Source organism: Boleophthalmus pectinirostris, unplaced genomic scaffold (assembly GCF_026225935.1).
Source record: "Boleophthalmus pectinirostris isolate CB_2022bp ecotype Guang Dong unplaced genomic scaffold, ASM2622593v1 HiC_scaffold_23, whole genome shotgun sequence".
NCBI lineage: Eukaryota > Metazoa > Chordata > Actinopteri > Gobiiformes > Gobiidae > Boleophthalmus > Boleophthalmus pectinirostris.
In genome coordinates, this window is record NW_026571207.1 from 28930235 (window position 1) to 28944703 (window position 14469).

The following is a 14469-nucleotide window of genomic DNA, read 5'->3' on the forward strand; positions in this document are numbered from 1 at the left end:
AGGCGGGTCAGTACTAAACCAGGACTACACCAGGACTAATCTTGGATTTAAGAGAGAGAGTGAACCCCAAGCGAGAGAAAGCGCGATCGGGCGGTGGCTGCACTTAACTCCGTGGAGATCTGCTCCGGTCCTTTCGCCTGCTGTCACCCGACAGTCTACACGGGCGCACCTCCGAGCCAGTCCCGACAGTGAGTCCTGGTTCAGTTCTGGTTTAGTCCTCCTGGTTCTGTCCTGGAATCAGCCCTGGTTTAGTTCTGGTTCAGTCCGTGGTGTGTGCGGTGCAAAAGTCCGGCATCTCAATCAGCGTTTTTTCTGCTCAGTAAATAATGCCTGTGAAGTGATGACAGTTGAGTCGCGTCTGTGAATTTGTTGTCGTACTGAAGAAAGCGTAATTGTTTAATTTCATTTCGTGATTGTAATTCAAGAAGTCGTAACGTTTCAATTCATATTCTGATGGATGCTTCAGTTAGAATGATTTTTATTTGTGTTTGATTTCTCACGGGCACGGGCGGGTAACTGGTGGAATGTTAACGGGTCCTGGAGGGTTTAACTTTGATAAAATCAGTGGTTTACGGGCGGGTGTGGTGCTAAACTGCGTGGGGGTGGGCGGGTGCAGAACTCTGACTTACTTGTCTCCTTTGTGATGGACAGGTTAAATCTATACTGTGGAACACTTTAGACAAAGCAATCACATTTCCATGGAGTCATCGGGTGGCGGACCCTCCACTAAAAATGTTAAAATGTTACGCCGTGCAATTTTAATATATGATGCTGTTTTAATTCCCTTGCACTTTTTTTTTTTTAATAGCGGATAGTTAAAATGAGTGAAAAGGACAGACAATGACACGCGTTAGCTTTAGCTGCCGCTCTGGTCTGAATGCTAACGCTGCCTTTGCCCCTGTCACCGAGGCGACTCTCTCCAAAGTCTCAGAGGTTCAGTGTGAGACTTAATGACGTGTCAGGATGGATGTGTTTTTGCCGTGTATGAAGGCGCGCTGCTGTCCGGCTGCACTGTCACTCTCTCGTCTGGCCGCACTTTAATGGGCCGTCCTCCGAGAGCCCTTCAGAGCCCTAGAGCAGCGGCCGGTGACCTCACAAGGCCGCTACACTGCAAAAAATAAAAAATAAAAAATAGTAAAATGAATTCTAAAAGATTAATTCAGCATACTTGAATTCAGCATATTATCAGAAGATGCATAGTTAAAGGTGCACTACTATGTAACATTTCTGATGGAGAGTTGGAGGATTTTGTCAAGGAGATGTTATTGCTTTGCCTGGAATGTTTCCTAAGGCACTGCACTTAAATTAAAAAAATAAATAAATCTTGCTATTTATTACAGGTACTTGAAAATACAAAAAAAACAACATACCTTTATTCAATGATTGGGGTCACCTCTCCAAAGATCTGACCTGTAACTTGGCATGGTGGCATCAGCTACATTTCTCCATGGAGATATATAAGTTTCATGCCATACTGTGGAGCAATTTAGGCAAAGTTATAAATATATCACACCTGATATCTACAGATAGACAGGCATAGATGATTTCCCCCCAGGTTTAGTGACTTGTTTCATTACTTTTAATTTCTAGCCATGGAAGAAAAACAAAACAAAACAAAAATGTTAGCCCTAGAAATGTTACTACCCCATTGACAATTGTATTATTATAACTGTCATGTACAAGATAATCTGTGTTATACAGATTATCTTGTACATGTCATGACTGGAGCGGGGTATCATAGGCCACGAGACAATACATATCTCAGTACAGTGCACTTTTGATTCGGTATGATGTATTTCAAATCAATTCAATATGGTTCAGTAAAAAAAAAAAAAAAGAAAAGCTAAATCTTGGCTGTGATACAAAAAATCTTTGTCTAACCACTTCTTGTGCAAAGTGACTGTGAAAAACACCCATTTTAATCCTCAAAACAGTGAAAATGTCAAATGTGTCGCATAAACAAGTTTCCTTCCTCTAAATAAGCAACAAAACTGTAGCGCTGTAACAAAATAATTGAGTAAAATTTACAAAAAAAAACAAAAAAAAAAAAACTCTTGGAGATATATCGATGCAGCAGCCCAAGATAACGATACTGTATCATCACATTAAACAAGACGATATTGCACATCCCTAGTCATGACATATATTCTTCACATAAATTCGCTTAAATTTAGATTTCAGTTCCTAATTCAGTTCTTTCTCTGTTAGGCTAGAGGTTAAGTTTTGCAGTGTAAGCCCCTATAAGAACAGTATAGCAGTATAGAGACATAGTGCATGCCTCCCCCATAACCAATATTAACCCAGAGAGAGGAGCTGTAACCTGGGGTGATATGAAACAGAGGGATAGCCCAGGGATATTGACAATATGTTACAGAGAAATATAACTTGGGGGAAGGGGGGTTTATATTGTACTCTGAGGACTGAGGCTTGTGTTAATTATTATTGTGTTAATTAACTAAGTATGATTAAACATCTTTGATTAGAATGTACACAGCCATAACAATATGACCATCTGCTGCTTATTAAGGTCAGATGTAATTGGATATAATGATTTGTCCAAGGAATATAAAGCATTGTTTTGTGTGTGTGTTATCCCCGCTACCTGTATTGTATTGCCATGCTGTCATTGGGCAATACACCTCATACTTGCATACATGTGTTAGTTCGCTGGTTGCTGGTAAAGTTGTAGACGCAAAATAGCAGCCAAATAACTGTCATTTTGCCCCAGGACAGCTATAGCTAACAATCGAGCGAATGAATATTGTAATTAGACCTAGTTGAGATGCTTCGAAGATGCAATTAAAATGTCAGATATGAAATAATTGTTATTTTCCATTATGTGCTGCTTCTAATCTAGCAGACTGATGCAAAAAGTTTACTATGTTCGCCTCTTTCAATACTTTTAATGGCTCATCGAATGTCCTTAAAGGTCCTGTATTACACAAAGCTGACTCTGAGCTTTAAAACCTCCCCAAAAACATGCCTCGAGTTGTGTTTTTTTGACACATGTATGAGTAACCCTTTATTATTAGTCCGTCTACTTCTTCCAAGCTCAAAAAACTCATTATTTTTTTACATTTTGTAAAGATTAGCAATTCCAGGTCTGAAATCATCCAGTTGATTCAAACGGAGGTGTATGGAGTTTAAAAAAACAGTGGAGCACTTCCTGTCCACTTCCTCGCTGCATGACAACACGCCAGGTATGTTTGTGATGAGAAAACAACATCTTAACATCGATCAGAAAATAGCTTAATACAAGCACTTTCCTTTTTCCTCCATGCACATCAGCGCTGCCATACTAAAGCACTTTGACAATTTTAAAACTACTTAAAACTTTTCCATGGTTTCACGGCTAGACAAAATGTTCTCCCTTATTTTAAAACATACATATTTATAATTTGTACAAGACACTTAAGGAACTGCTATAATTGGCTTCCCAGATTCACTTCCCCTCACTGCATAATTCCCCATAACATTCCATATTTCTCTCTCCTCTGCTGACAACTCCCAACCCTGCACCTCTCTCCATTATCCAAACAGTATATACAGTATATGAAATGTGCTTAGATTAATTGCCCTTCAGCTTAGTTTTCTATAGTCATGTGCCATCGAGTGCATGCGTTTTGATAATGGAAATGATCCGACTTAAACTAATACAGTCTTTTAACTTAAGCAGTCACTCGGATGTGGGTGGATTAAAGGTAGCCTGATACATCAGCTGGTTTCACTTCATTGAAACCATCTGACTTCGCAGCAGTAGGATTTGTTCACTTGACGGTAGGCGGGTACTTTTTGTATTTAACCAATCGCTGCTATTTGGTCATGACGTATGTGATGCGACAAATCCCGTAGGAAGAAGGGCAATAACGTCTTTCCCCTTGATAAAATTCACTGAGCATTCTCTTTGTTCTGGCTTTAAATCCTCAATCTCTGGAGCTGTTTCACAGAATGTATGGCTTCATCTACATCCATCTCGACCACTTTGTTTACTGTTCTGCTGTACCACAAAAGCTTGAGTTTGATGTCATGGCTTCACAGCTCTTCGCTGATTGGCCAGTGCGTGGTCTACAACTTCCAGGGTTTTTGCAAACCATCTAGTGTATTCTGATTCCTGACCTAGTCGCTGGAGAGAAATTAAATTAAGCGGAGGCACTAGATGGCGCCAGCCTGGCTAGATTAAAGGTCCCATATTATGTAAAATTGACTCTTGTGAGCTTTAAACCATTTTATAATGTGATCTCAAAAGCATGTCTGGAGTTGTGTTTTCATTCACACATGTTTGAGTAATCCTTTATTTTTAGTCTATCTGATTTTATAAAGCTCAAAATTCTCTGTTCCACCTTGTGATGTCATGTAGTGGTAGTTTTCAAGTTAACAGCTACCGTTTAACTTTGAATATTAAAAAGTGAAAAATGAAATCATCCAAATGATTCTAGTGAAAGAGCATGTAATTTAAAAACACAGTGGAGCGCTTCTTGTTTTACCACATGACATCACAAGGTGGAACAGATTGTTTTCAGTCTCATGCCTGTGGTTTTGATATCTTTCCACAGCTATCGAACGCACTCTTTGTGATAATGGAAATAATCCGGCTTAAACTAATACAGTCTTATAACTTAAGCAGTCATTTGGATGAGTTGAAATGCAGTAGGTAAGTAACTGATCCTCTCGGCTAGGGCTTTTTTCATTCCGTTTCATTTTCAACTGCACGACCAGCAGCAGCTCTTAATGTTGCAGTAGACAGGCATATTTAAGCGGCAGTGCTCACAGTTTCTCATTCTTTAGCTAATATACTTCCTGCAGTCACAAGCGAGCCCATAAACCATTTGCAAAAGTGAAGTTGTGGTCAAGACTATTATAGAGCACAAACGCATGGGGTGAGTAGCATTCGTGTTTTACATTTAAAATAACGCATTCAAGGCCCGTGCTGTATAAATTTTGGCGCATAATGTGAATTGCAAGTGAGTTCCTAGCGCTCAGAGACTTTCTTAAAAGATTTTCTCCTCAAGATTTTTTGGCTTTCCAGATGAATCTTTGATGATGCATTACTGGCAAGTTTAAGAAAGCACTTAGATTAAAAGCATGCAAATGTAGAGCAAACAGTTGGGGTATTAGGGACTTAACTGTCTTGGGCCTGGACGTTTAGGAGGGCTTCTCAGACAGGTGCGACGTATTAGGAGCAGATCGCAGGAAATGGAGCGTCCGTCCTGCGCTGGCTCATGTCTGAATCCTGGGCCTCTATTTAAAACTCCAGCTGCACAGGGCTCCTGCACACGCCGCCACCTCAGGGGCTGCTTTAAATGAGTTTCAGTCAGGCGTATTTCACAGTGCCAGTCTATTCCACCGGGTAAGGATTTGCATAAAAAGAATCTGAATAAGATACAGATACCTGAGAGGAGATGATGTTGCTGCTGTGTGAAGTTAATTGGCAAAGCATTGGACCAGTGTCCTAGATAGGCCTCTCAGTTGTTTTTACTACAGACTATAATCTGCTTTACAGTCCCAGGTGTGGCAGCAGTTTGTGGGCCACACAATGTGGAACACTCTGCTTCTCCGTCGTTAGATTAGAATAACAATTCATTTACGAGCCTTCAAACTTTCCCAACAAAGAAACTCATTCAATAATGTAAATATCCACAAGGTTATCTGTCCCTTCTGGCACTCGCACAGGTCGATGTTATGTTGGTGTCAATATGCACTTACCAACTATTTGCTGCTTTTGTTTGCTCAGAACATTTGCCTGGATATATTCCATTGTATCCTATAGAGGAACTAGTCTGGTGCTGCTTTGTTTGAATGTTATTTTCTCTGGCACAAATCGGCTGTGTAGATTACGATATAGGTGGAGGTGATCTGAGCTAAAACACATAAGAGTTGTAATGCTAGTGAAGTTGGTGATAGATTTGCACTGTGCTCCTCTGACAGTGGAGCATCTGCACTTCATAATCAGTGGGTAAAAGAACAAATGGTTTACATATTAATTATTATGATGCTTTGGTTGAAATCTGTGCTCCCCAAATGTTTGTAGTTTATCATTCAGCTTGTAACAGTTTTGTTCAACATATTTCCATATTAAATAGCAATGAAGGGGCATGGTTTAGCTGCTTCATCCCAGTAACTTGGCTTTAGAAATAACAGAGATGTCCATTCTCTATTATTTCTTCTTATCTATTCAGAGGCCATTGATAACCCATTGAGATTTAAGTGCTCTAGCCTATTGTGTGTAATTCATTGATATCCAAACATTAAATATTATTATTATTATTACTATTATTATTATTATTATTATTATTATTATTATTATTATTATTATTATTATTATTTACAAAACTGAAATAGACATAAATAAATAAACTCCCCCACCCAACCTAAATTTGCAGTTGTACCATGTTAGCAAGGACTGACAAAAATATAGTTTTCTCTTAGTTTGATCACAATTTTCAATTACATTTGATATATTTTATTAGATTTGACTTTGTTCATTTAGCACAATCACATGCTTTTACTTACAGCGGGATGGCTGAGGACCATTCTGTTTAAAAAGATGCTAATATATCTTTGACGATTCCAAAGACAGATTATCCGTCTCCATTAAAATTCCATTATTGGCACAGTCTTAATACAAGCTAATAATCTTCTCTTCTTTTCCTTGTTCCCAGGCACTTCTTGTTCAAACAAGGCTCTGGTTCCTCGGCGCTCCTGTCTGGGACGGGGCAGGGTTACCCCCTCACTTCTGGGACGGTGTACTCGCCCCCCCCTCGGCCTCTCCCCCGCAGCAGTGTGACACGCCCCCTCTTCACCTTTAACAAACCCCACCGCTGCTGCAACTGGAAGTGCACGGCTCTGTCCGCCTCTCTGCTCACCCTCACCCTGGCTCTGCTCCTCACATACGTCATCGGTGAGTTACACACAGGCTCTGCTGTATCCCAGGACATGGTTAAATACTTTTTTTTTAAACTTGGTTATTCACAAACTGCACTAGTTTTGATTTTCGATACATATAATTAGTTATTTTCACAATGTTTATATTTCTTTGTTTGCATCAATCATGAACTTATAGCAGCTGTTCTTGACTGTTTAACTTTAAAGGTGCACTGCAGAGGGTTTGCCACCTCCTTGTCTCAATGCAAATGTTATGGCTTTGTCTAGAATGTTCCATCCACATTATAGATTAAATCGATCATAAGGGAGACAAACAGGTTACAGCACTACACTACATTACAATGCAGATCTGTGGAGGGTCATCCCTATACGCAGAAGGAAATATTGTCTTTTTGAGCCATAGAAACATCCACAATGAATAAATGCTAGATGTGTATATTTAAAGTCATACCGTGGAACATTCCAGGCAAAGCAATGACATTTTTATGGAGACAAGCAGGTGGCGGCCCCTCCAAAAGAAAGGTTGCGCAGTACACCTTTAATTAAAAAAAATAAAAATAAATCACTAGAATAGATATGTATTTTAAAAACAGTCCTCAAAATAAGACTACTGTGTGCTGTCAACATTCACTTATAAAGTATTTTTATCATTCGCAAACCAGGAAGTAAGACTAGCATTCTAGCTGGATAATAACGAGGAATGTGTTAGGGAACTGTGGCTCCAAAAAATGGGTTTCAAAAGTAGTTATCTGGGGGGTTGTTGAGGTTTCATTTAAGTCTGAATTGCTACAGCCTCTTGAAATAGGATTAAAAAAGTTTTCGTGCATCAGTGTATATATATATATATATATATTGTAAATATAGTATACTGTTGCTGTAGTTGCCACAAATTATAGGCTACATTTATTGCTGCTTTTTTTTTGTTGTTGTTTGTTTGTTAACATTTTATTCCACCAAGCCCCCACATCTGCTGGAATCAATTCTATCAAAGTTTAGGCCTTTTTTGCGTTCATTTAAAAACAGGTCTAACATCTGTCACTGGTAAGTTACAGCCCAAACACCAGCTTGTCTTGTCTGCCCTTATTCTTACCTTAAAGTCGGCATTTGTCAAAACAGATAGAGCGAGACAATTGCAAGGTGTTGTCAGAAGAAAAGCTAATTAATTCAGCGAAGGATCAATAGAAACTACAGGCACAAGTTTAACAAGGAAGTTTACACATTCACAAAGTACAAGCATCAAAGAGTGAAAAATACTGGGTAGCAGAGATCGATCAGGATCAAAGCAGACTTCTTAATATTTGTATGCTACGATTTCATGAAGGAGGTTTTTAAACAGCAGGTAATGTGCTTCAGATGTGACCCTCTGTAGGATATTGTAAATGCTAAATGAGCCGTCTCGCTTCAAAGCGAACCTAACTGCTAATTATTCCATGATGAATTCACATAGACTCCAGACAAAGTAATATTACAGCGTTTTTCTCACTTTATTCACTGACCTGTTAGTTTAACTTTGTACAACAGGGGAACTTGTGCATTTTCTAAAACAAAGTACTTATCGTGTTATGGAGATATACCAATATGTGGGGCAAGGAGTGTAGTATTTGAATAGTTATGTTTAAATGGCCCATATTATGCTATTTTCTGATTTATGCTATAATGTTATTTCCTAATTAAAACATACCTGGAGTTGTGTTTTGTTACATTCACACATGTTAAACTAACAAATCCTGCATATTTTAGATGAGTTCTTCTTCCAATGTGAAATGACACTCTGTTCCTTCCACCTTATGTCATGTGATTATACAGGAAGTGCTCCACTGCGTTTTTAAACTCCATACACCTTCACTTAGCCAGGCTACCGCCACCTAGTGTCTCCGCTCAGTTTCATTTAGGTTAGGAATTAGAATACACTAGACGGTTTGCAAGAACCCTGGAAGTGCGAGTTCGGACACCAGGCAATCAGCGAAGAGCCATATATTCTGTGTTGGCAACAATTCCCGAGATTGAGGATTTAAAGCCAGAACAAAGATAAATGTTTGGTGAATTTTATCAAGGGGAAAGACGTTATTGTCCTTCTTCCTACGAGATTTGGGAAAAGCTGAATATATCACTTAGCCCTGTTAGCAGTGCATTACATATGTCCCGACCAAGTAGCAGTTGGTTAAATAAAAAAGTACCCACCTACTGTCAAGCGAATGAACTGTAATTCTGCAAGGTCAAACAGTTTCTACGAAGTGAAACCTGCTGATGAATTAGGCTAACCTTCACTAGAATCATTTGGATAATTTCCCAGGAATTGCCACTTGCTATTGAATTTTGAGCTAGGCTTGGTCAGGACTACCTTACCTTAGGATTTGTTTGTGTGGAGTTATAAGAAATAAGAATTACTTACCCAGCCAGTTTTCCTTTCCAACACAACAAGCCAATGCATCACTTTTACAAGCAGGTCCAGGAGAACATTTTCTTATACACCTTTACCTCTATATAAGTTTGAATCTGAAATAGCATTAGATATCAACCACTTACTTGATAAACCTGATAAACCTTGTAATCTGACACACATAAATGCAACTTTGATAACAAGGTTTGAACCAAATGAAACAGGAAACACACACTAAGGTTCTTGTAGAGGTGCAAATGCAAGGAACCGTAAAATAAAAGTGAAAAAAACACACTCAGATAATTTTTCTTGCGTTGGACCACAGTGTACAGCCCAGGTGCTCATATTTGGGGGGATGTGAATCATTTTAGTTTATAAATATCACTTAACCTTAACCTATTATCTGAGCATTTGCAGCAGTGTAAAAAGTTCTGACTTCTTCAAAACGAACGCATGCATAAAGAGCTTATTAACTACTTTATATTTCTTTTAGTCACACCTGTACTAATCTTACATACACATTTTAATTAGTGAATGTAAATCCGGCACAGTCTCAAGTAGCTCTTAATTTAGAAAGTTCAAAGGTTGCTCTGTATCCCGCAAAGCTCCTTCACCAAATTAGTCAAAGTCAGGTTCAGAATATATTCATGTCCGCCCCCAAAAGACTGTTCCTCCTCAACCTTGGCCCAACCTCGTCTCCTCTTCAGTGCCCCCGGAGCAGACACTCCCAACCCATCACCTCCGGCCCCCCATACCACCAGCCCCCACCGCAACCCCAGCCCCCATCGCACCACCAAACCCGCAAGTTCATTTCCCTCCTGTGGTGGCGCTCAAGGTCAAGTATGGCGCGGGGCGGGGGGAAGAATTAATCACACAGACACATGAGAGAGACAGACAAATCTAATTATCTAATACTCGGCTGTATTCTGATGATATTCCAGCTCAGTGGTGCTCAAACTTTGCACTCCAGAAAGCATCGGGGAAAATGTATGAGACAAGACCAAGACAGAACCGGAGATACAAGGGAGTAAACTAGGTCTGTAATGAAAACAAATGAAGCTAACTACTAAGGGTTTTAGATCAAGTAATGTGATTTGCCCAACCACAACTAAATTATGTCTTAATTATATAGTACTACTAAGCAGAGAATTATACTTTAATGCTACAAATGAACACTTCACTGATCTTGTTTATGGTAAATGTATCTGCTTTATCTGCACGCTGTAGTGTCTGTGGGGCTGAGAATGGCTACAGCAGTTGATGGCTGCTACATATTGCAAGATTTAGCTTTGGTACACTATTTGTATTTAAAGCCCCACTGCATAACCTTTAAGATGTATTTTTATGTATTATTATTATTATTATTATTATTATTATTATTATTATTAGTAGTAGTAGTAGTAGTAGTAGTAGTAGTAGTAGTAGTAGTAGTAGTAGTAGTAGTAGTAGTAGTAGTAGTAGTAAGCGATAGTAGTTTGCATAATAAAAGTTGTAGTAGTAGTAAAAATTAATAGCGGTTGTAAGAAGTAATAGCGGTGGAAGTAGTAGTAGTAGTAGTTGTAGTAGTAGTTGTTGTATTTGTTGTAGTAGTAGTAGTAGTAGTATTGAAAAAAATAAAAATAAAAATAATAATAATCATTTTTCTTTAGTGTGAGCGAGCTTGCATCTCCACATACCCGATTCTCATTTGACCTGAAAGGGGGCCTCAACATGCTTGTCTACATGGAAATGTTGTTCCTTTTTGTTCCTCTGGCTATAATATTTCACAGTATGGCAAAAAAAAAATCATCTATCTCCATGACAAATGCTGCTCTGTATGGTTTATACTTTCTGCTTCTATAGAATCATGCAGGTAATGTGCCGCCTCCAGAAAGTTGCAGTGTTTTCTAAAAGAAGGAAAATTTGTATTACAGATATTATTAGTAGTGCATTTACTTCTACAACTGTACTACTTGTGAAACTACTATAACTGTCATTGCTTCTCACTATTAAAAAATGCATGGGAGCAGTTGGCACCTTTGCCCCAGTCGGTTCATTTCCCTCCTGTGGTGAAACTCAAGGTCAAGACCAGTTCGAGGCGGGGGTTCAAATTAATCACACACACACATACACGCACATATACACATGCACACACACAGATCTTAGACAGACAGAGATACCAGGACATGCAGATCAATCCCGAGGCTGAACCGTGCTATCCCGCTAATGTCCCCGGCCCTGGTAATTAGCGCATTAGCGCACACCGTGAGTGATGGCCAGCGTACGACATCACCTCTTAATTGGTGTCGCGATCCGCTCCCGCTTCTTTCAATGATTGATCCTTTAGCGTTGACGTTACTGTGGCGACGTGGAAGATGTATGGGACCCGGGCGGGGATGATGCGCTCAGGTCTTAAATCAAGTAGCATGAAAGTGGTCACGCTTTTGTGTCCGCGGGAGAAGGTCGAGCCCCCAGGACATGTTACATAATCATATCTGTTACAGTCATTGTGTCTTGTGTTACTGGCACATTTATGGTTACCTATTTTGGCACTGGTTGGTACTATTTTGCTTATTAAAGTAGAAATACGCCACAAAAGGTAGTGGTTGATTAGTATTTTTGAAATTACTACTACCACTATGATACTATGAATACTGTGAACCGTCCTATACAGAAGAGTTTAGCCGTGTTATAATGTTGTTCCTTCATTAAAAACTTACACTTGTGTTTTGTTTCATTCACACGTTTGAGTAATCCTTTATTATTTGTCTGCCTACATCTCCAAACCTCAAAATGCTCTGTTCCACCTTGTGATGTCATCTAGTGGTAGTTTTCAAGTTATCAGCTACTTTTTGTCTTTTGTTCAGTAATTCCAGATCTGAGAATATCCAAATGATTCTAATGAAGGTGTATGGAGTTTAAAAACACAGTGGAGCACTCACTATGGGGCGTATTACCATAGGACAGCAAGGTCTATAAATATACAAGGTTTATGTGTTAAACGTGAACATGAAACAAAACACAACTCCAAGAAACAACATTATAACACAGATCAGAAAATATCGTCATATGAGATGGAATTAATTGAAAATAATCAGATTTAGAAGGATACAGTTTTTTTCTGCACATTCTGATGATACAGTGGTGATTATCTTCGCTGGTAATTCTCACGATTATATAAAATGTTTTTGTTTATTGTCTCATCCCTAACTGTGAATACTATTTCTCCAACTAGAATTGCCACTGCTCCTCTCACTATCATTAACAACTGCTTTGTTTGGCTGTTATGAAATATGCATTTGTCTCCATGGGGGAGAGGTGGAGTAGCCAGGGCACGATTAGGTTACTCATTGCATAATTATTCTGAGATTTTAATGGATTAATTAACACCTGCTGACAGAAAGAGAGAAGAAAAAATCCCAAGATGCATTGCCCTTCCCCATCTTCATCAAATAACCGTGGCCAGAGCGTGCGTTTTTATCGATTTGGAGCTTTCCTTTCTCATTAGTTCCGTGTGTTATTTCAGGACGAAGCTTGTTATCAAAAAGTAATAAAGAAGCCAAATAAATTACCTTCCAGGTTTAATAAATCATACTTTGTCTCAGTGTAATTATCTAACATTGGATACTGAACATAGTGTAGATATTTAGTAGCCATCTTGACCAAATTATTTGTGTGCCATTAGCAAAATTAGACCAATTACGGACATTGAATTGAAATGTACGATATTGTAAGGGAGCAGCTACTGCCATCAAGAACTGTATTTTCAACCAATATGTCAAAATTATATTTGTGAGAAAGAATACAAATGTGTATCACAAATAAACTTACATAACTGATATCATTACTACTACTACTACTACTACTACTACTACTACTACTACTACTACTACAGTTACTATGACAACTATTACCGCCCCTAATACTATCACTACAACTATGTTGCTGCTCTAAGCTACCATTACTACTACTACTGTTACTACCACTTCTACCATTACTTCTTAAACTGTTATTATGCAAACCATTACTATTGTTACTATGCCTACTACTTACTTATTTACTACTACTACTACACCTAATGCTACTACAATCTTGCTGCTCATTTAGTCTACTACTGCTGTTACTATGCCAGTTACTACTACTACCAATAACGCTATTACTACAACTACGATGCTTATTTAGTCTACTACTACTTCCATCATTATCATTACTGCTTCTACTGTTACTATGCCAACTAATACTACTACTACCATACTGCTATTACTACAACTATGCTGCTGCTGTAGGCTACCATTACTACTACTGTTACCACCACTACTACTATGCAAACCACTACTATTGTTACTATGCCTACTACTTACTGACTTACTACTACCCCTAATGCTACTACAACCTTGCTGCTGATTTAGTCTACTACTACTGTTTCTATGCCAGCTACTACTACCATTAATGCTATTACTACAACTATGCTGATTTAGTCTTCTACTACTACTACTTCCATCACTATTACTTCTTACTACCACTATTAATTTTTACTACTACCGTTATTATGCCAACTGCTCACTCTATGCTGTAGACTACTACTACTACTACTACTACTACTACTACTACTACTACTACTACTACTACTACTACTACTACGACTACTACTACTACTACTGTTATTATGACAACAACTACTGCTTAACTCTATGCTGTAGATGACGACTACTACTACTACCACCACTATCAATACTTCTTATACTGTTACTATGCCAGCTACCACTACTACTTCCACCACTATTAGTTCTTACTACCACTATTCATTTTTACTACTACTACTGTTGTTTTTATGCCAACTGCTATCACTTCACTCTATGATGTGGACTACTACTACTACTACTACCACTACCACTACTATTACTTCTTATTACCACTATTACATTTTACTACTACTACTACTACTACTACTACTACTACTACTACTACTACTACTACTACTACTACTTCCACCGCTATTACTAATTACTACCACTATTAATTTTTAACACTGCTACTACAACTGTTCCTATGCAAACTACTATCGCTTCACTCTATGCTACTACTACTACTACTACTACTACTGCTGCTGTCATTACTACTTATACTGTTACTATGCCAACTACTACCACCTCTATTATTACCACTATTGTCAGTGTAGATTTTCCTGGTATGCCGCTTCATATATTCCCTTACACTCTGCTATTTGA

At 38.6% G+C, this 14469-nt stretch overlaps 1 protein-coding gene across 1 annotated transcript in view; it reads left to right on the forward strand.

Annotated features, from left to right (window-relative positions):
• Positions 1-14469, forward strand: part of tenm1 (teneurin transmembrane protein 1) — a 514380-nt gene that overhangs the window by 200710 nt on the left and 299201 nt on the right. The window contains 1 exon segment of the mRNA XM_055159441.1: positions 6660-6898. Within this exon segment, the coding sequence (XP_055015416.1) occupies positions 6660-6898 (239 nt within the window).